Source organism: Primulina tabacum, chromosome 6 (assembly GCF_025594145.1).
Source record: "Primulina tabacum isolate GXHZ01 chromosome 6, ASM2559414v2, whole genome shotgun sequence".
Lineage (NCBI taxonomy): Eukaryota > Viridiplantae > Streptophyta > Magnoliopsida > Lamiales > Gesneriaceae > Primulina > Primulina tabacum.
The window spans coordinates 5146690-5170276 of NC_134555.1; the positions used below are offsets into that span (position 1 = coordinate 5146690).

Here is a 23587-nt window from a genome sequence, read left to right on the forward strand (position 1 = left end):
AACTGGTCTTGAGAGACTAAGACAGCGCCACCGGTGAGGCACAACCCCAAAACCCCATCTCGGATTAACTGGCTTAATATCCCAACTCTTAGACACTCACATCGGTGCAACCCCTCATGCTAACTTATCATTTAGTACGAGGCTATGCGTTGTCACTCTTGGTTAACCGCTATAACTTTTAGACTAATCGTAAATATGTGATCCTAACAAAACTGCTCATAATTCGAAATTTTTGCATCCCTTATTGTTATTAGTATTGTAATAATTATAATTATTATTTATTTCCTAGTAAATACTTCAAATGGCAACTCTGGAATTTCTGCAATCCTATAGGTTGTGCGATGAAGACAATTGGCAAATACATTTCTATCATTATAAATTACAGTAGCTGTAAGCCTGTAAGTTTAATTTTTGAAAAAACAAAATAATTTTTAGTTATCATCTATTGTGTTTTTAAAAATACTTGGAATTTTGATGCCACAATATATCATCTATACCATTCATGCATAATTCATTTATAATAATATGCGTCGAAGATTCTTATTTTGTTTATATCTTTGTACTGTTTTTAAATATATAACCGAAACCAATAACATGCAAAGAGTGTGTGTGTACATTACTATGATCATGGTAAGAGTGCAGTTGACAAGTTAGACCTCAATCTCAGTGGTTTCAGGACATCTCTCTTCCAAGGAGGAAACAGGATTCGAATTCCTTTATATATCATTTAATTCATGTAATAAGATAAATAAATGATACATAATAAAAATAATTATAAAAGTAATTAACTTGTTTGTTTGTTTTTATTAATTAAATTATGATTATTAAAATATCATCATCATACATTAATTAGTAATATATTCTTAAAATGATTGAATAAATAAATAAATTTTTAGAATTAATTTATTTAAAAAATTATAAATAAAATTAAAATATTATATTAATTATTAAATTTTCATCAATTTCAATTTTCGAAAACGACTAAAAAATCGATTAATATTGTAGAAAATAATTAAAATTTGATAATAACATAAATATGCATTTATTTTGATAATGAAAATAGTAATACAAATTTGAATATTAAATAATGGTTAATAACAATTATACCAGCTAGCGGAAAAAACTCTCGGTTGTCTAATATGATAATAATTAAAATATGATAAATAATAATTAAATTATTTATAATATTAGTCAATTTAAAAATTATATTTAAATATCAATAAATTTGTTGAATTTATAATTATTTTAAACTTTAAGATATTAAAAGAAAATTTAAATTAATCAAACATCATTTATTCTCTCCCAAAAAGATTATATAGCCACCAACAAGAGAATAATAATGCATACAGTGCGGGCTGGATACGGACTGAACAGATTTATCATAATCTTAATCATGCACATCAAACACATGATGAGTGAAAAATCAATCACATCTTATCATGCACACCAAGAAATACCTTAGGATATGGTATGACAAAAGAAATTGCCGTAGAGTACCAATGACAGTAAAATTGATTCTTTCTGGCTGATGCCCCAATGATTAATGGGGTCAATGGATATACATACACAGGCATACAACAATCCCTACCAGCCTCCGGATGTTAGTAGTTTAGGTCGACAAAGTTTATCTGCATCAAGCAATTTCGAAAACATTTTGCTATGAAAACTAGTAAATTATTACAAATTAATAAAAACAAAACAAAAACTATTAGCAAACTTTAGTTTTTAACCTAAATGTAAATGTTTTAATCGGATTTTGTTGAGAACTAGATTAAAAACAGATAAACCTAAGTAATTATTTTCCTCCTATTAAAAACATGATAACCTACTCCGCATTCGTGTGGTGCGATCGGCTTTTACTAACTATAAAAAGTCCATTGGCAGTTTCCTCACAAGCAAAAAATTGTATATGCTTAGAATATAGATAGATTTTGTTCACAGCCAATTATAGAGCAAAGTTAATGAAAAAGCAAAACAGAAATTACCGATAACAAATCTTGCTAATATTTAGAGACCCTGCGATTTTGTTGAGAGGATGGTCGCAGCCGTAAACAGCACTTCTTTACCGATAAAATTTAACTCCAAACTCCTGTAAGATTATATTTTTGTCGTAAATTAATAGAACAGAAACAATATGAGCTGACTTGATATCTGTACAGGTCCAACAATCCAACAGGAAGATAATATGATGCAATAAATTATTAACTTAACACCGACTAGTGATATCATAAAGGTATTCCGAGAAACCCATGAAATATGATACAAAGACAAAAAGTATAGGAGCTGAAGCACATCTGATCAGGTTGAATCTTACCGATCTTTTTTAAGACACATAAAAGCAGATATTAAGCTATTGCAGATTTTCACTGAGGACATACTCTTGATATCTTCTGGGGAAACAGCACTACCATCAGAGGCACACTTAAGTTGTAGCGCTAAATATGCCTGAAAAGAGTGCAATACGCAGTCATTTAAAATACACATCGGCGTTGCAACTGTTTTACACCCTTCAACACAACACAGAGGTGACAAACTTTAACATAACTCGGTAAGAAAATAAGTTTATACAGGATTCTCATTTCATCTCATTTATTTATGGATTATTCGAACAATTACATTGTAGGACCGAGCGTTTGCTGCTTTAACAAAAGCTATAGTTGTTGGTAACGGTACAACTCTAATCTTTCAAACTGTACAGCAGCTCAAGGACTCCGTTTCGATTGTTCTACCAAACAGAGATAATTATTGTACTCCAACATACATGGAAAAGACTAATGAGACATTACAGCTCTAGTTGCACATGCAGCCCATCAACTTAATTAGATAACATGATCAATCTATTCAGGAGTTGAAAATCAGAAGTGTAGAATATACAGCCATATAAGAGAGGAGTTATTACCTGAAAAGCATGTGCCAAGAGTAACTGAACAACCTCTGTGCAAATTTTTTTAACGATACTCCTTGTGTTATTACCGTTGGCCAGATAATTCAAAATTCCATCAAACGTCTCATCATTGACTGGACCATTTGACCTCCTAGTTTGGACAGAAGACTGCAACAAATCATACAAAGAAGTATGCAGTTAGACCTTGTTTGAGGACTTATCGCCAAGAAGAACGGAGTTGATTCTATTACTCGAATCTCTATAAATAATTTACTCTTTAATAGTAGTTATCAACATTCATTTACTTGCTTTAATATTGTTTTCTTAATCGATCAAAAAACTTCTGCACTCCTAACTCAGTTTAGCAAAATCATTTGAAAAATGATAAAAAGAAGCCAAAAAACCTAATTTACCCCACTTTTAAGTTCTAACACAAACCAATAGCACATATTAGTCGGCTTACCTTTGGAATGTACTTCTGGAAATATTGTATGATAATTTTAAGCTTCCATTTCGGTTCATCAAATACCTGCAAACATTTGAAAGTAAAATTCCAATATATTCCAAAACCAAGTCACTATTTGATATCCACTAGATTTTTACCACTACAAAGACAAGAAAATAATTAAAAGAGAAAGCCCGAAACCATTTGTTATTATTTTCAGTGATAAAGTAAAAAAAAAAATAAAGATTTATAACATGACCAGGAAGATGATAAGAGTTCTTTCTAGCTCCAATTTGTGTAGCACAAAACTAAATATTTAAATCAAATTTGAGGATAAAAGGCACATTTGAGCTTATGCAGCTCAAATACATAATTTTAAACATATAAATAAGCAGACTAAATAGGATGTTGATGTAAGTCAGCTACAAAACTTCTCATAGGATTTTAAATTGCCCTAAGTCTAAAATCGTGCAGCAATAAGCTCTGTATCAGGTATTAGCTCAAGCCATAATATCTAACAAGATCTACTTTTGCCAAGTGCACTGTTAGGGACTTGGGTGTATTGGGCCTTAATAAAATGTGCCAAAGTCATAGGCTAGTTAGTAAGAGAATTCTAGAAGTATTAACTTGGGGAAAAGGAAAAGAGAATATAAGAGGAAGTTGGTTTGAGTGGGGAAGAGAGTTATTTTTTTATCTGTTGAGTGGTTTCAGTAGCTTTGACAAAGTAAAATACTAGCATTTGGCTAGGGTTGTACAGAGAATTTATCTCTCGGAATATTTACATTTCATTTGCAATACAATATCATTTCTTTGTGGTTGCAACATGCACCAGTGGCAAATTGAACTTCTCTAATGGATGTGTGAACTAAAGCGGGTGATGAGGGAGAGATCACCTGAAGAAAGGAGCACCGGATGTCATTGTCATAAATAAGTTCATCTAAAATGATCTCCACGACTGGAGTCCTGCACTACGCCCAAAATTAAGATGTACCCCGTGTCTCTAAAACTTCAGCAAAAATAGGTTTAAAATAATCAACAAAATTTGTACCTAACACCATCAGCCCTGGTGGTAAGCCCTTGCATATCAGCACTGCTGCGTGATGAATCCAACTCCATGACCTGTATATATGAAGTTTGTTCAATAAAAGATTAGTTTCCCATCCAACCACGTCTAGAATGAGAAGTTTAAAAATTCACCATCAAGAAAAATTTATTCAGGGCAGCACATGTGGACTTTTTTGCTTCAGGCAATGCTAATGCCACGGCTCTATTGCTTTCTTGTGATGATTCCATTGAAGAACTCTCGTGGTAGCTCAAATCTTCAAACAATATGGCCTCTCGAGACAAGACATGCATGAGCGACAAGCAATCCTTTATTAAACTTTTGTACAGAATTTTCCTTGACCCCTGCAATAAGATTTGTATAGAACAGTCTAAAGAAAAGCAAAAGCGTCTCTGACCACTTACTACAACTAAATATCACATAATTCATATCTAGATCAAGACCATGGATTGCATACCAGAAGCATGTTCACAAGTGACTCCCTCAAAAAGGTCCAGTTCAATTCTTCTGCTAATGGCAAACAATAAATGTGGAATTTATATGAACTTCTATGAAATAAAATAGGAAAACAAAGAATAACTTACCTTTAAATGCACAATTTCGAGGTAGAAAATCTCCTTCAAGGAATATGATGAGATACTGAAGCAGTAGCATATTCTTCAGGAACTAGAATCAGAACAATTCAATTTTTTGATCAATACACGCACTAATTTTCAGCACAAATTTTCTACTGCATTCATTATTAGAAAAAAAAATGTCCCCTCCCCCCACAAAAAAAATCAAATAAATAAATAAATAGAAGTTTCAAAACAATGGAGGACTATAAGACTTGACAATCATCATTGACGTCTGAAAAATAAGTACAAAAGGAGAACTTGCATTAGCTGACGTGTGAACTAACAGGAACTAACAGGGAAGATGGAATTGAGAAAAGCCATGGGTTGCTCTAGTAACACCATGCAGATATAAATCTCAGTAATTGAAGCAGGGAGAATTCCAAAGTATTATGAGACTAATGCCAGAGAGATGATCAGAAGCACTAAAGAGATTGCGCAGACACCAGGCAATAAACGTCAACGGCTTTATATTATCATATTTAGAGATTTTCTACTTCACACATTAACAACCTTTGAGAATGAAAGAAGAATACCCCAGTGTCAGCTATCTTTAAAAGTTATTTTCCCAAAAGTCACTAACCATAAGTTCCATTACTTCAGATTTTCTCACTTTATCCACTGTAGCAACTTCTTGTATCAGAGAATGAAAACCCTGAAATTGACAATTGATATTTTACTAGCTTCAAGAATTGCAAAATTAAGCTATTGAGATGGAATGTCACCAAAATAAATATAGAACGTGAAGAAGTTTGTTTTCCTCCTTAACAATAATACGTTTAAAAAAAAAAGCATCAGAGAGACGAACAAATTTACACACCAAGGAGTCCACTGACCCTCTTGAGGGTTTGTTGGCTTCATTATTGTAAGGATCCAACCCAAAAGTAAATGGCAGCCACGCCTGGTATAAAGTATCTTCCTTTAAAGTAGATTGTAATATTTACAACAAAATAATCGGTTCATGAATCATAGTTTAATTACCTCTTGAACTACAGATAATTTGAAAAGATTGTTTGAAGATGAAGATGATTCTGACTGTACTTTCGACAAGAAAACCCGAGGAAAATGCTACATCAAAAAGAACATTAAACCAAATGCAAATAAAGAGAATAAAGGAAACTAGGAATTAAAAAAAAAAGTGAAAAAAGGCACCACCTTATGCAATTCAATGAGAAGCTGATAACTTTCCATTATTAGATCTAGTGAATCCACGTCCTTTAGAATATGAAAAATTGCCTCGAACATTTTCCTGTTCACCAAAATGAAAAATAAGCCAGTGGATGCATGTAGTAAATTCATAAATTACCTATCTATCTTCTCTCTTTTCTCTGTGCGTATTTCACCATTTCCCCAAAAGAGTTGTATAATACACAAACATGCAAATCAACTTCTCGCTAGAGACTAAACTTCATGAGAATTCCCCATCAAATACCTGGTAGGCGCGCTTCCATTATCAGAGAGAACAGAAGCAGTCCGAACAGCTTCAAGAAAAGCAAGCCCTAACCAAGAAAAAAATAGTCAAAACCCCAACGGAAAAAGACGATCAGAATCTTAACAAGAAATAAAGAAAGGAAAAAAACGCACTGTCATCCTTGAGGTGATGACAGAATTTGGAGCGACTGAAACCGGAGTTGTCGAGCATGGCCATAATGTTCTCTTCCATTCCTCCGTACGCCCCTTCGCCAGCAATCCTTCGCATCTCCATATCCCAATTTCCAGAGATTCTCAGAATTGAAACCTTAACAGAGGGTGAGAGTGTCCGTACAACTACAAGGATTGTTGTGCTTCATTTATCGTTGGTACCAAACGCAGTTTGATGTGTAATTTTCCCGCCATGGCTACTCAAGCGGAACACACATTTCTGTGGTTGAACTGTTGAAGTAGAGCCGCCGAAATAATAATAATCTTCTACATTATATTTCAAATATATTTAATTTTTATAAAAAAAATTGACCACATCTAATTTTAAGTGTTTTAAATTTTATCTTAAAAATATGTTTTCTTTATATTTTATAAATTATATTATATTGTTCTTGTTGTGAAAAAGTAAAAATTTATGGTAAAAAGTAAAAATCTCAAACTCTCAAAATTATCAAACTACACACTTTATAATATTTTTCTCTCAACTCAATTGTGAATTTCTTCACAAATGGTGAGGCTATTTATAGAATTTCTTTACAAATAATCCAAAAATAAAATACATCATTACCTACATCATCACACACTAATTTTCAATATTTACAACTCTTATTTTCAACATTCAAATATTCAATACACACATTTTAAATATTAATTTTCAACACTCCCCCTCGTGATGATGATCATAATGATTGTCTTCATTACGTGTTTTTATATTGCCTCGTTAAAAACCTTACTAGGAAAAACTCATTCGGATAAAAACCATAGTAAGGAAAAAAGAGTGCAGTCACGTAAACTCCCCCTCATGTTGACACGAACAATTCTTCACAAATTTCATAGATTGCGCTCCCAATATTATATATGTGTTTTCTGAATATCGTCGTAGGAAGTGCCTTTGTGAAGAGATCTGATGAGTTTTCACTTGATTGAATGTGACGAACATCAATACATTTATTCTTCTCAAGCTCCTTGGTGAATGCGAAGAATTTAGGAGGAATATGTTTAGTTCTGTCACTTTTTATGTATCCTTCTTTCATTTGAGCAACACATGCAGCATTATCTTCATATAGTATCACAGGCTTCTCGTCAAATGATAATCCGCATGAGATTTGGATATGTTGGGTCATTGATTTTAACCACACACATTCACGACTTGCTTCATGTAGTGCAATAATCTCAGCATGATTTGATGAAGTTGTTACGAGCGTTTGTTTCTGTGAACGCCAAGAAATTGCAGTGCCTCCACGAATAAATACATATCCAGTTTGGGAACGTGCCTTGTGTGGATCAGATAAGTATCCAGCATCGGCATAACCAATTATACTTGGATTAGCATCTTTTGAATACAAAAGTCCCAAGTCTGTCGTTCCTCGTAGATAACGGAATATATGTTTAATTCCGTTCCAGTGTCTCTTTATTGGATATGTGCTAAATCTTGCCAACAAATATACGGCAAAAGATATATCAGGCCTTGTACAATTTGTAAGATACATAAGGGCACCGATAGAACTTAGATATGGTACTTCTGGACCAAGAATATCTTCATCATCTTCACATGGACTGGAATGGATCATTTTCTATGTTTAATGATCTAACAACCATTGGAGTACTTAAAGGATTTGATTTATCCATATTAAAACGTTTAAGGATCTTTTCTGTATAATTTGTCTAATTAACAAACATTCCACATTCTTTTTGTTCAATTTGTAAACCCAGACAATACTTGGTTTTTCCAAGATCCTTCATTTCAAATTCTTCCTTCAAGTATGACACAACTTCTTGAATTTCCTTATTCGTTCCAATGATGTTTAAATCATCAACATATACAGCAGTAATTACGTATCCGGATGTTGTTTTCTTAATGAAAACACAAGAGCATATTGAATTATTTACATATCTCTTTTTCATCAAGTGATCACTTAGTCGATTATACCACATTCGACTGGATTTTTTTAACCCATATAATGATCTTTGTAATTTCACAGAATAACATTCTCTGGGTTTTGAACTTTGTGCTTCAGACATCTTAAATCCTTCAGGGATTTTCATATATATATTGCTATCAAGTGATCCATATAAGTAAGCTGTAACAACATCCATAAGACGCATTTCTAAATTTTCAGATACCGCCAAGCTAATCAAATACCGAAACGTAATTGCATCCATCACGGGAGAATACGTTTCTTCATAATCAATTCCAGGTCTTTGAGAAAACCTTGTGCAACAAGTCGAGCTTTATATCTTATAATTTCATTTTTCTCATTTCGCTTTCAAATAAAAACCCATTTGTATCCAACAGGTTTTACACCTTCAGGTGTAAGGACTATAGGTCAAAAAACATTACGTTTATTTAGCGAATTCAATTCAACCTAGATGACATCTTTACATTTTATCCAATCATGTCGATTTTTACATTCACCAAAAGATTTTCGGTCATGATCTTCATTATCATTTATGATGTCGATTGCCACATTATAAGAAAATATATCATCAATTTCTTTTATATCTTTTCGGTTCCATATTTTTCCAGTATTAATATAATTGATAGAGATTTCACAATTCTCGTCAGTTTGAGGTTCTGACAGAACATTTTCATTGTCATGTGTTTCTTCAGCCAATCCATTCTGTGTATGTACATGAGCAACATGATGCTCAACAATGATTCTCATAGACATACAATAATCATTGAAAGTCTGGGAAGTAAATTCACCAGCATTATCAAGTCTAATTTTCTTGATTGTATAATCGGGAAATTGATTCCTCAATTTTATTATTTGAGCAAGTAATCTTGCAAATGCAACATTTCGAGTTGACAATAAACATACATGTGACCATCTGCTAGAGGACATCAATCAATACCATAAAGTATCTGAATGGTCCACATGGTGGATGGATTGATCCACAAATATCACCCTGAATACGTTCAAGAAACATTGGTGATTCAGTTTGGATTTTGGCTGGTGATGGTCTTATAATAAGTTTTCCAAAAGAACATGCTTTACATTGAAACTTATTATTCTGAAAGATCTTCTGGTCTTTCAATGGATGACCATGTATATTTTCTATAATTTTTCGCATCATTGTTGAACCAGGATGTCCTAATCGATCATGCCAATTGATCAGTATTGAAGAATTATCAACTACCATGTTTGATTCAATTGGACTTATATATGTATAATGCAATCCAGTAGGTAGCATTGGTAGTTTTTCAACTACATATTTCTTTCCTGATTTGTATGTGGTAAGACACATATATTTCTCATTCCCTTCATTTATTGTTTGAGTATCATACCCATGAGAATATATATCATAAAAACTCAACAAATTTCTTTTCGATTGTGGTGAATATAAAGCATCATTGATCAAAAATTTTGTACCATTAGGTAACAAAAATTGTGCTTTACCACATCCTTTAATCAACTCTACAGGACCTGATATTGTATTCACCATTGTTTTTGTTGGTTTTAGTTCCAAGAAATATCTTTTATCTCGGAGGATAGTGTGCGTTGTACCACTATCGAGTATGCAAACTTCAGCTTTGTTCATAGCATTTTCCATGTTTGAACTTCAAAAAAAAAATATGCAATGAAATATAATTACTGACAATATATTTATAAAAATAAAATACAATACAATACATATGTAAAAAATATAGCACGCGATAAAACATTATCATACGGGTACATAAAATATTTTACATATTTATTCCACCAGCAAATTGATCATTGTCTAAGAAATCAATCAGAAAATCTCCAGCATCAAAATGAGTTGAATCACTCAAAGGTTCATTCTGTTCGGTGAAGTTGGTCTCCTTTTCTTTCCCCTTTATTGATTCTTTATAAAGTTTACAAAGGTTCTCAAGGGCTCGACAAATACGGGACCAATGTCCTGGAGTACCACATCTGAAACAAGAACTTTCAAATCTTTTTGAGTGATTCTCATTAACACTCATATTTTCATGATGTCTTTTCTGTGGATGGTTTGGGACACTCTTTTGAGATGAGTTATGAAAGTAACTATCTCGATTATTTTCAAAACCACGGCCGCGTCCACGACCACGACCACTTCCACGTCCACGTCCACGTCCACGTCAACGACCACGACCTCGATTTCGTCCTCGACCAAAATATTGTCTATAACTTTGATTTTGGTTTCCAAATTTAAATTCATTTTTGCTTACGACATTTACTTCAGGAAATGCCGTTGAACATGTGGGTCGTGCCTGATGACTTCTCATTAACAGCTCATTATTCTTTTCCGCCACCAGGAGACAGGCGATAAGTTCAGAATATCTCGAAAATTCCACGCACTCTATATTGTTGTTGTAGAGTTATATTCGATGCGTGAAAAGTGGAAAATATTTTTTCAAGCATTTCCATTTCAGTAATCTCATGCCCACAAAATTTCAATTGTGAGATTATTCTATACATCGCCGAGTTGTAATCACTGACTCTTTTAAAATCTTGGAATCTCAACGTATTCTATTCATCCCTAGCGGTCGGAAGTATAACTTCCCTTATATGTTCGAATCTTTCTTTTAATCCCTTCCACAAAGCCATGGGATCTTTTTCAATTAGATATTCACATTTCAATCCATCGTCGAGCTGTCAACGCAAAAATATCATGGCTTTTGCCTTTTCTTGTGATGTCGATATGTCATTTTCTTTTATGGTCTCACTTAGACCCAATGACTCAAGATGCATTTCTACATCGAGAGTCCATGTCATATAATTTTTCCCCGTAATATCAAGAGCAATGAATTCGAGGTTTGTCAAGTTTGACATGGTGGTACTAAAAAAAATTACGATGCATTTTATTAGTTAATGAATATTGCAATACAAAGTAATGCATAAACAACAAGTACAAGCATATGTAAAAATAAAGAAAACACACGAGGAGGATATTCTCCGATAAAAACAAGACTCGTGAGTATGATAACCAAAATAATTAAAAATATCATTGAGAAAGCCATCTTCTTTTTTTTCAAAAATTTGACGAAAAATAATTTCTAGAGAAGAAGAGAAAGTTGGAGTGATTGAATGTGTCTGTGAGATCATATTTATATGACAAAAACTTGCCGTTTTGTTACCGGTGTACAAAAAATAAATGTATGTATTTGTACAATTTTATGGTAATAATATGATGTATATAATATTAGTCATGTTTAAATAATTATGTATATCATATCACATTATTATAATACGGTGTCACAACTTATTTTGTTTAAAAACCTTATAGGCTTTTATACTTGTCGTATCCCTTACCGGGAGTGTGGGATGTCGTCTTAACATCCTCCCAGGATTTATAACAAGTTTTTGAAAAATTTATTTTTATTATTTCTGAATAACATTATATTATATATTAAATAGATACACAATAAATAAATAAACAGTAAAATAAATATTATTACTTTTGTTACCTTTTTTTTTCTGTTTTGAAGCTTGGAAAAATATGGAGGACTTTTAGAGCTTCGTGCTGATAACGTGTTGTGAAAAAGTCAAAATTTATGGTAAAAAGTAAATATCTCAAACTCTCAAAATTATCAAACTACACACTTTATAATATTTTTCTCTCAACTCAATTGTGAATTTCTTCACAAATGGTGAGGCTATTTATAGAATTTCTTTACAAATAATCCAAAAATAAAATATATCATTACCTACATCATCACACACTAATTTTCAATATTTACAACTCTTATTTTCAACATTCAAATATTCAATACACACATTTTAAATATTAATTTTCAACAGTTCTATGCCTTTAATTTTTCGTTTACCTTTTCTATTGTTTTTAAATGTTATTATTTGGTTTTTTTTAATTCTTTTTTAAAATCACTTTTATAATGATTGTATTGATTAGTTCAGAATTCAGATAATATGTATTTGAGTTTTGGAGATATAACAAGCAAATTTATTGTGATGTGTGAATTCAGATATCTTGAAAATCCAAATTTAAAGTTTTTTTTAAAGAAAATAAACTTAAATTCTATCCTTTTTTTAGTACAGATGTTCATTATTTTACCCAAATAAGGTGAGTCTTATAGTGTTAGTGTTGCGGATTTAACTTACAAGACTCGTGGTTTTTAATTAATTTTTAATCATTTAATAAATCATTTTTTTATATATATTTAACCATCATTTTAACATAATAAAAAATTGATTTTTAAAACAATTATTTGAAAAATAAAAATACATTATACATCAGCGATAAATAATATTTAGATGTTAAATTTCAAAATGTACACTTCATTTGGAGTAAGCCCTGTGCATCGATTAAAATTTTAAAAAAATAAATAAATTAATTATTTAACAAATGCAAAGCCTGCTGAAGATGCACTAGTATGGATGTAATCGAGTCGAGCCGAGCCGAACTCTTGAATGTTTGAGTTTGGTTCATTTATTTAGTTAACGAATATATGCATGGCTCACGAGCTTATTCAAACCTTTATCGAGTCTAAACAAACTTAATAAATAAGAATTATACATTTAGATTTTCATTAAATTAATTAAAAAATAAATTATATATTTTAAAAAAATATATTATTCTTATTAAAATTTGTAAATTTATTATAATAAATAAATTTAATAGATTTTTCTATATATTTCATAAATAATATGCAAAATCAATAAATCAAATATCAAAACTATTATTTTTTCATCTAAAAGATTACTAATGAACTTACCAACGAACATTTTCACGAACTAACAAGCCGAATACTGTAAATCTTGAGTTTGATTTGTTTATCTTAACTAACCTCATTAAACGAGCTCAAACGAGCTTTTATCGAATCGAGCTTCTAATAACTCACAAACGGTTTGGTTCGTTTACATCCATATGCAGTAGAACGTTCTTTTTCAAAAAAATTATTTTATAATATTTTAAGTATATAGATTATGATTAATAATTCATAAAAATATAAATATAATTTGGCAATCCCATGTCAATGATCTATGGATTGGTCCACAAACTTATCTCAACACTAATGATCAATGAGACGATGAAATCAAGAACAGCGTAGAAAAAATTCTGAACAAGTTGCGGACATCAAAGGAAAATGGTATGCTACAACTTGAAGAATAACCGGGTATGATTTTTGTCCAAATACAATACAATGGAAGAGAACTGAAATGGGAAAAAGGTTTTAACATAACTAGCAGCATGAGAATATAATATTGATTACGAGCTAAATATGGTTTCAAATACCCAAAACCATATTACCGTCATCTTCTACCAGCATATACATATATATATATACACATATATATATATGATTATTTGCGAGCTTCCACCTTCTTCTGTTCCTTTGCTGCATGGTATATAATAAAATGAGATCGGTTGGAGAGAAAAAGGGGAGAAGAAATCTGCGAGTTTTGGAGACTAACCAGCTTTCTCCTCCTCTCGTTTCTTAGCAGCTTCAGCCCTTTGCTGTCGTATAAGGGCCAGGCGATCTGCAAATTACAGAAGAGAAGAATACACCCCATGACAAAAACTATTATTAGCTTAACCGATAAAAGGTGAATAGTATTTAAACTTAAAAATTGAGGACATCTCGGTGAGTAGATGGCTCCATTTCAGATATTAAGATTAGATCAAAAACAATTAAAGCCAATGTTACTTCAAATTACCAGTCCATTTGAGGTAGAAATAGAGGTAGAGAGATTATTGAAGACAAAAAGGAAGGTTGAGGCTTGAGTATGGTAAAAGATAGGCATTCTATTGATTCAGATATTGAATTGAAACTCATATGCAAGATCGACCTTTTTTGTCAGTTAATAACGAGAACAAATACCAAGATAGAAAAGATACCAGTTCAAAGGTTGGTAAAAACGTGCTACTAAACACGACACGTTTAACAAAAAAGCTTCAATCCACCATGCAACAAAATAAAAGGATTATTTAATAAAAAAAAGAAGCAACAATTATTGCATGAGTTTCCAAGGCCCATGTGCCAAGTTAGAACAAGCAAAATTGTACAGATATAAGAAGAAAGAGAGTTCTAACACTCAAACAAGGATAAGGTACAACAGGGTAGCAGGTTGAAAAACATTACCCAAGTCTTTCCTTGCTTGATCAGTTTTCCCTTGTTCTTGCAGCTTCATGTACCTTTCATGAGCTTTCTGCTTTTCGATCTCCTCTCTGAGAACAATGGCAAAATGAAGAATATACAGGTTATTACAGTTGGGAATATGATTATTCAGAGTGCTTATATACCCTGCAATGAAAATCTAAAGCTCGGTATAACATAGTTCGCTCCACCACCTGTTTTTAAACTAGCCATATATCAGGGATCCACAAGGAATGACTAAAAAAAAAGTGCAACCAGCATCTCACACCCCACCTTTCCCTCCGGAGAAAGAAAAAAGTGAGGCTAAACGAAGCAAATACGGAGTTGCAATTCAGAATAATACAATGTAGTAGGGCAAGTTCACTAGAAAATAAATTCTTTGAGCTACCTTCTACAGATTTTACCGAAAATATAAAGGCCAAAAGCAAAATAGAAATGGAAAAACCAATTAAAGAGAGAATATTTATAATCTTGTCTCAGAAATCTAATAGCAGATTAATAATAGAAATAACAAATATTCACAACCTTTCCCGCCTTGAAAGCTCAGTTGTTTTCTCCATCTGCAAGGCAAAAAAAAAAAAACAACAATTAGAAAATTATAAAAGGACATCTCTTAAGTTAGTGAATGAATAATTGGAGTAACATACATCAACATCGCGTGCTTTCAAGTTCTTTGTCTTCACCAAATTAGGATTTTCAATCTGAATGACACCCTCTGCACCTTTTTGTTTCTGTCAACATTAGTAAATGAGTAAGCATGTGTTAGCAGTCTAGTCATTTCAACCGAAACCAAAAGTCTCAACAAAATCAAATCACAATGTACTAACTTCAGGTTCATTCTCAGACTCCTCTTCGGATTCTACATCAGATCTCTCATCTTCTTCCACTTCAGCCACTTCCTGTAACATAGTCGTATATCTAAATTACGAGAACAAGTACAATTTATGCATATCTATTGATTTACAAAAAGGAGAGGAAAACATTTATAAATAAGATATGTATAAAAATAAGGATGGAGTAAAAAGCAATAAATATTGCTGAATAATGAACTCTTAACTTAGCTCATTTAGTTGGATAGACACCTGTTTATTAGTTTTTTAAATTGTAGGATTGGACTCGTTTATTTTCTGATTTGTTGAGATAGAGTTGGGATAAATCTTTAAAAATAATTGTACCGTATTCCTTTGAACGATATGTGAATACAGATTTTTCTTCTCTCGACTATCTCTTCACAAACTACATGGTATCAGATGTACAGGACCTTCCATGACAAAATACGGCATGGCCTCACCATCCCAGTCTTCAAAAACCGATTCTGAAACAACACCTCCAACCATGCCTATCACTCCAGCCACTGCCGATGTCTCATCCGTCCCTATCACTTGTCACCATAGTCGTCAAACGCGCACAGCACCCCATAGCGCAAAGATTGCCCGTAGCTATAGCAAATAACGTAGCGTAAAGCGCCACGGATATATAAATATATAATATATAGCATATAGTAACATCAATTTAACAGTTCATGAGTAACAAATATATAAGTTCAAAGTGTATAAAACCTCAATTCTAAAACTAGAAAAACGAAATCTAAAATTCACCTCATCTTCTTCATCAAGATCGAGATAATCTTGTTCATTTGAAATTGCATAATGTTCGGCATCATTCTCTTCTTCACTTTCTTCATCAAAGTCGAATTCATACTCTTCATCAACAAAATTATGTGTAATAGATGTTCCTATTGGCTTTTCCCACTAGACTTAGATTTGGCCGCCTTCGAGCTTTCAGTAGGTGTACATGTGGCCGTCATTGAGGCTTGCGTATATGTAGGGGACGCCTTCAAGACCCCTTTGGATTTCCTCAATGTATAAGGAGCTTCATCTGCTCCAACAACATCTGCAACATCTTGCCAAGTCAAATCATACATCTTGCCAAGTCAAATCATCACCATCGTGAACAAAGTCATGTTTTTCATCCTTCAGTCTCCCTACCAACCATTCATTGTCATCATCTACTTAGCTCAATATGATAGGATTGATGGTATCACGACTATCGTATCTAAGCCTCAGAACTCTGTTGTACTTAATGAACACCAAATCATTCAGGCGTTTTTGCTCCAATCTATTCTTTTTCTTGGAATGAAGCTGCATTTATTTATATAAGTCCGGCAAGCCACGAACAACAGAAGAGGAGAAGCAGTGGAGAATCGTAGGGTTTATGTTAGGGTTGATTGGGAGAAGCGGAGAAAATTGAAACACAAAAGGAAAAGCAGCGTTGAATCGAAATAGAACTGAGCCTAAAAATTGTGCAAAATATGCCTACAAAACACGTGTTACTTTAAAAAAATGTTTTGTAGCTTTGCTACAATAGCGACGCGAGCTATCGCCTCAAACGCTATTTTGATGATAGCGACGATGGTGCTCGCTACTTCGAAGTTCAATGCGCATAATGTCCCATAGCCACGGATCGCTATTGACAACTATGCTTGTACATACTGCATGGTCATAACTATTTACAATGGTCTTAATATGTGATGATGTTTATATGCGGAAAGAGAAGTAAGACTCCATCTCTAACACTTCGACTCGTCCAGATTCCACATATCCCAAGTTTCGGGCCAGGTGCGTCCGATCACATGACTGGGGATTGGTAATTTTTTCACTATTTCCGTCTGCCCTTGCTTGTAATATTCTGTTAGTTAGTAGGCTCAATAAGGATCTCAATTGTAGCACTAAATTCGGGGGATGATTCTTGTGTTTTGCAGGATTTGGCGTCAGAGAATACCATCGGAAGTGTTGAGCTTTGTGCAGGATTATATCTTCTCAAGATGGAGGTTCCCGAGAGTCACCTACCCAAGAGTGTTCCTAATTACTCCTTGTCTCGCTTTGTTTCTGCTTTGAATTCAATAAGGATAGTGATATTTTATTATGGCATTATGCCATTACCATTTAGGGCATCCGAATTTTTTGTACCTTTCAAAGTTATTTCCATTATTATTCAATAATTAAAAGTTCTTCTCTAAAGTGTGATATTTGTCAAGTGTCTAAACATTCCCGTACAACTTTCACGCTTCACCGTTATAAACCATCTACATCTTAAGCCCTCATACACAGTGATATCTGGGGTCCCTCAAACGTAACAAATCTTAGTGGCACGTGCTGGTTTGTCCTATTTGTTGACGATCATATGTGAATATCTTGGGTTTTCCTAATGAAAAATAAATCCCAAACAGCTCAAATTTGCAAAAAATTTCATTCCATGGTCCAAACCCAATTCTATACCCAAATTAAAGTCTTATGAACTGATAGAGCGCGTGGCTAATTCAATTCTATTTTGGGTGGGTACCTACAAACACATGGAATCATACACCAGAGCTCGTGTTGACACACCACAACAAAATAAGATCTCTGAGCACAAAACCTGTCTCCTCCTTGAAGTCACTTGTTCCTTACTTTTTACCCAAAATCGCCCTACATTACCACTAAGAATGTCATTGTGACAGCCACTTATCTCATCAATAGGATGCCTTTCAAAGGTTACACAATTTTCAAACTCCCATTCAAACTTTCTTTAAATCTCTTCCTGCCTCACATCTCAATAACAATATCTCTTTTAAGGTTTTTGGATGTTCATCCTTCATTCATATACATTCCCATAATCGCGGCAAACTTGAACCACGTCCTATCAAGTGCATCTTCCCTGGTGACTCTCCAAACCAGAAAAGCTACAAATGTTATTCCTCTGTCAACAAAAATTATTACAACTCCATGGATTTCACCTTTTTTGAATCCGGACCATTCTACCCCAATTCCTTGGTTCAGGAGGAGACTTCCAATATTGAACCACAAAATTGGGAACACATACCATAATCCAATCCACACATCGAAACACAAGAACTTGATACTTCACAAGTTCCAACACAAGTCCCTCGTAAACTAAACATCAATGAGCCACCTCTTACCTATTCACGAAGAGACCATCCTCGTCTAGAGAATATACAAACCCATGCGCAATCTCAACCTATCCAAGAATGTTCCCCACTGCAAAATTCAGGTTAAAGCACACAAGATGTAGTTGATTCATATACTCCTGTGATTGAGAATATGGAACATGATAACAGACCCATTGCATTGAGGAAAGGAGTCCAAAACTGTACATTGCATCCCATAGGTAACTTTGTCTCACTTGGATGTTTTTGCTACTGCATATCATGCATTTCTTTCCGACATAGACCAAGTTCAGGCTCCATCCACCATTGACGAGGCACTAAAAGACCCAAAGTCGAAAATTGGCATCTTTGAAGAGATTACGGCAGTGGAAAAGAATGATACATGGGAAATCACCGACTTGTCGCCTGGGAAGAAACCTGTTGGATGCAGATGGATCTTCACGGTAAAACATAAGTCTAATGGAAGAATAGAAAGGTTCAAGAATAGACTTGTAGCCAAAGGGTACACGTAATCATACGGCATTGACTACCAAGAAACTTTTGCCATGTTGCCAGGCTCAATATAGTCCTAGTTTTGTTGTCAATTGCAGCTAACTTAGATTTGCCCTTTATACCAGCTCGACGTCAATAATGCGTCCCTCGATGGCAACCTTGAAGAAGAAGTATACATGAGTAATATACACAGTGAATAAGGTATGCTGACTATGGAAATCTCTGTACGTATTTAAAGAGTCACCTAGAGCATGGTTCTATCGATTCACTAGTGTTTTAAAAAGGGGCGGTTACACCCAATGTCAATCTGATCACAGATTGTTTTTACAGGTGATTATGTGGATGAAATAGCCCAAGTGAAACTCTTGCTCGCAAAGGAATATGAGATGAAAGACCTTGGACATATGAAGTATTTTTTGGGAATAGAAGTGTGGCAAGATCCTCCCTAGGCATATCAATCTCACCAAGAAAATATGTCTTTGACCTTTCGAAAAAACCGGTACGTTGAGATGCAAGCCTACGGATACACCAATGGATCCAAACATCAAAATAGACATTAAAAGAGATTGTCTTCCAGTTGACAAGGGAAGATATCAAACGCTAGTGGGCACACTAATATATCTGGCACATACACGACCAAAAATTGGGTTTGTGGCAAGTATAATCAGTCAATCATGAACAGTCCAATTGAGGAACATATGGACGCTACATATCAGGTATTAAGATATCTAAAAAGAACCCTTGGGAAGGATTGCTTTTTAGAAAATGTTCACTCCGAGAAAGCGAGGTTTACAGTGATGCAGATTGAGCTGGTTCTCCTACAGATAGACGTTCCACATCAGGGTACTGCACATTTGTATGGGGAAACTCGGTGACCTAGCGAAGCAAGAAACAACCAGTAGTCGCTTCGAGCCTTGACCCATGTAATTTGTGAAGGAATGTGGATCACGAGACTGCTAAGCAAATTAAAGGTGGAAGACAATTATCCAGTGAAACTCTTATGTGACAATCAAGCAGCCATTAGCATAACCAAGAACCCAGTTCATCACGATCGTAGCAAATATGTTGAGGTGGATCGTCAATTTATTAGTGAGAAGATTGAAAGTGGGATTATCAACCTCAGCTACATTCCTACTCAGTAGCAAATTGCGGATATTTTAACAAGGGCTCTTCTTTGGCCGAATTTTGAAGAGCTGTGTTCCAAGGTTGACATGATCAATTTATATGGTCCTGCTTGAAGGGGGTATTGAATAATAACTCTTACCTTAGCTCATCTAGTTGGATAGACATTTATATATTTATTTGTATTTTAAATTGTAGGATTAGATTGGTTTATTTTCTGATTTCTTCTTGACTTGTTGAGATAAAGTTATGATAGATCTTTATAAATAATCGTAGTGTATTCCTTTGAACGATACTTGAAAATAGATTTTTCTTCTCTCGAGTTTCTCTTCATAAACTACATATATGTTAAAAGTGGATATATTAATTATAATTAAAAATCAATAGAAGTCCATCACTTGGCTAAGTGAGCTCTTATAATTTGCAGATTACCAAAATCCTAAAAGCTCATTTGATATTATCCTCGTGATGACCAGATTAATTACAAGTTATCCATGGAGAAGATCTCTACTGCATTCGACACCATTTATACCATGGCTCTGGTTCTTTAATATCTAGCGTGCTTAGGCAGACATGGCACATTTCACCATTCTATAATATAATCCATGAATAACCAAGTGAATTGCCAAGCACATGAGAGCTATAAACAGCTAATATCAACTACATTGGTTAGATTTAAAGTAATATTAATTTTCTCAGCATTGGAACCGAAAAAATAACATCCCAAGGTATTCCTAGCAAAGCTGGATAAATCAAACGTAATATATCCAATCTCAGCAAGTACAGACGTAGAGGGAAATCTAAAGCAATACAATTCACCTGTTTAAATGTGCGAGGACGAGATGCAGATGTACCAGCCACTGAATTAATAAAAAAAAAAAAGAAAAGAAGGTAAAAAAGTTACATAAGTTAAAATTTTATGAGAAAACATTAAACATCATGAGCAAAAACAACTTAAACACACACACACACCATCAGATACAACCATTTCTCCACTGCTTCCGTGATAGAGAGGAGATATAGCAGCAAAAGAAGGCCCGATTAATACAATGGGCCAAGAAAGAGGCCCAATTAACAGGGTTTACATTAGAAGGCCAAAAAGCCCGATTAGGGATGGGGGGGTCAGTTGCATTCACAAGGGGAGAGCAGTTAAAGTGAGTGCACATTGTGAGAAGGGAGTTGGAAGTTATTTTTGAAATTTACGTACCTTTAGGTTGGGGGAAGAAAGAGAAAAGATGAGGTTCTCTTAATTTTCGCTGTCAATTTCATTTGAAATTCTTGTATTTAGTACAATCTATTTTCTAAGTTGAATAGAATTCATCTTTGTTCACATTATTCTCTCTCCATGTACATCAGCATCTAACCAACTCCATGCACTATCAATTTGGGGACATGCCCGCGCACACCTTATCTAATTTTCGTGGATACATGGAGAAAACAAACTAAAAAAATTGTGCGTGAATGAGAGATATTGCGTGCATGAGAGAGAAAGAGAGAGTTCTAGAGAGGATCATTTGACAAAGGTATATCTTCTGTACTAATAACTACATTAAAATATTATTGTTCCTTGAGTTCTAGAGAGGCTTAGTCTAAGGTATATCTCTGGGAAAGCCCAATCTATACAACTAAGTACTGTAATAATATTGTTGTTCCCCAATCACATCAACAGGTCTCAAAAATAAAAGCATCTTACTCGATTAATCCAACATCAACAAACTACAGCACGTTCAAAAACCACTATTAAAGTTATCCATTCAAAACCTATCAGAACGAGAAAATTAATAAATTTAGTAAGCCTTCAGCTATATTATTTTTGTTACATTTCGATCAACCAAATTTTGAACACAGATATTAGTATAGCCAGTCCCCGCTGTGGAACGGAAATACGAGGACTCCAAAACAACTAGCAAGATCCCGCATCAAACTACAACCTCCAAAGTATAAATGAAAGAAGTATAAATGAAGGAAGCGCAACAGGACTAAAAAGATAGAGAAAGACACAAAACAAACACCTAAAAAACCACATATACAGAACACAACAGGATAATCCACGAACAACTAGTCAAGAACCTGTCACCAGTTCAAGAATCACGACTCACCCGTCTTCCCTCACCAGTCGCGGATACTAAATCAATTATAGATCTTAAAACATCCCCCGAAATAACGATAGATCGAACAGAAAACGAATACAGGCACCAAAGAAAATGAGAATTGGGGGCCAAAAAAACATACTCATCTGTTCAGGCGTGGAGAACTGGCGGCGGCCGGTGGGCTTGCCCTTGAACTTCCCTCTTCCCATTTCAGCACGTGTGCTCTCCTCGATCCAAAGAGAAGGATTCCTTATCTGCTTAATAATCAAGCAGAAAACAAATTCACGGCCCTTTGGATTCAAGAAGCTAGCAGATTCGAATGGTTTATTCTCTCTCCCTTTAACTGAATCGAATTCCCCTTTCTGTGAAACCTTTTCTGTATAATTTGTTTACCCCCACTCCCAGGTTCGGTCGACCCTATCCCTGCGGGCAATGCCCTGCCGGATCGATCCAACGGCTCGGATTTTTCCGAGTCAAATTTTTTTTTTTTTACAGGGAGTTGAGCCCGGATCACTCATGTGGAGTGATCCGGGCCGTTCATTGCCCGTGCAGGCAGTAGTGCAGACACTGCCTGCACGGGTAGGTTGAAACAAACCCACTCCCAGCACCTTAAAAGAATTTTCAATATAATTGTTCAATAAATATTTAGCAACGACTGATGTGAGACGGTATTACGAGTTGTATTTTGTGAGACGGATCTTTTATTTGGGTCATCCATGAAAAATATTATTTTTTATATTAAGCGTATTACTTTTTATTATGAATATCGGTAAGGTTGACCCGTCTCACAGCTAAAGATTCGTGAGACCGTTTCACAAAAACTTACTCTAAATATTTTTATCATTTTCAAGACTTGCAACATATAATAAATTTTTATCATTTTCAAGACTTGCAACATATAATAATTATTTTTGTTCATAGATCAGGTTATATTAGATATCAAACTCACAAAATTGACTTTATGATCATAAGACGGTTTCACAAGAGTTTTTTATTTATTTAATATTAACTTATAGACAATTGTTTTAGAACAATCGGTAAAAAGATATTAAGAAAAATTTATAATATAAGTAACAAAAGATAAAATATTACAAATTTCATCGGAATATATTACATAACTAAGCTCGTACAAGCTTCAAGCTCATAAAGCCAACAAAAATTTTTATAAACAGCTCCAGTAATTTAATTCGACCACATTTGAATCACTCCGCTTGTGAAATAAATG

The 23587-nt window shown here is 34.0% G+C and overlaps 2 protein-coding genes across 4 annotated transcripts; both read right to left on the bottom strand.

Annotated features, from left to right (window-relative positions):
* Positions 1–1356: 1356 nt before the first annotated feature.
* LOC142548935 (negative regulator of systemic acquired resistance SNI1) lies at positions 1357–6894 on the bottom strand. 2 transcript variants are annotated; one of them, XR_012821025.1, is made up of 16 exons: positions 6591–6894; positions 6439–6505; positions 6162–6255; positions 5988–6074; positions 5827–5907; positions 5590–5661; positions 4977–5058; positions 4850–4899; positions 4527–4736; positions 4378–4448; positions 4223–4292; positions 3348–3413; positions 2900–3052; positions 2379–2445; positions 1986–2089; positions 1357–1628 (listed from the first exon to the last, which is right to left on the bottom strand). XR_012821025.1 is itself a non-coding variant. In XM_075657581.1 (16 exons), exons 1-15 carry the CDS (start codon positions 6709–6711, stop codon positions 2008–2010), a joined length of 1437 nt encoding a protein of 478 aa, XP_075513696.1. In that variant the 5' UTR covers positions 6712–6894; the 3' UTR covers positions 1357–1628; positions 1986–2007. The 2 variants fall into 2 exon arrangements, 1 of the variants encoding a protein (XP_075513696.1); XM_075657581.1 differs by having other exon boundaries at positions 2315–2445.
* Positions 6895–13691: 6797 nt separating this feature from the next.
* On the bottom strand, positions 13692–22752 carry LOC142548936 (uncharacterized). Of its 2 annotated transcripts, XR_012821026.1 has the most exons (9): positions 22505–22752; positions 21092–21132; positions 15540–15611; positions 15360–15443; positions 15238–15272; positions 14698–14783; positions 14030–14095; positions 13866–13953; positions 13692–13826 (listed from the first exon to the last, which is right to left on the bottom strand). XR_012821026.1 is itself a non-coding variant. In XM_075657582.1 (8 exons), exons 1-8 carry the CDS (start codon positions 22569–22571, stop codon positions 13919–13921), a joined length of 486 nt encoding a protein of 161 aa, XP_075513697.1. In that variant the 5' UTR covers positions 22572–22752; the 3' UTR covers positions 13692–13918. The 2 variants fall into 2 exon arrangements, 1 of the variants encoding a protein (XP_075513697.1); XM_075657582.1 differs by having other exon boundaries at positions 13692–13953.
* Positions 22753–23587: the final 835 nt, after the last annotated feature.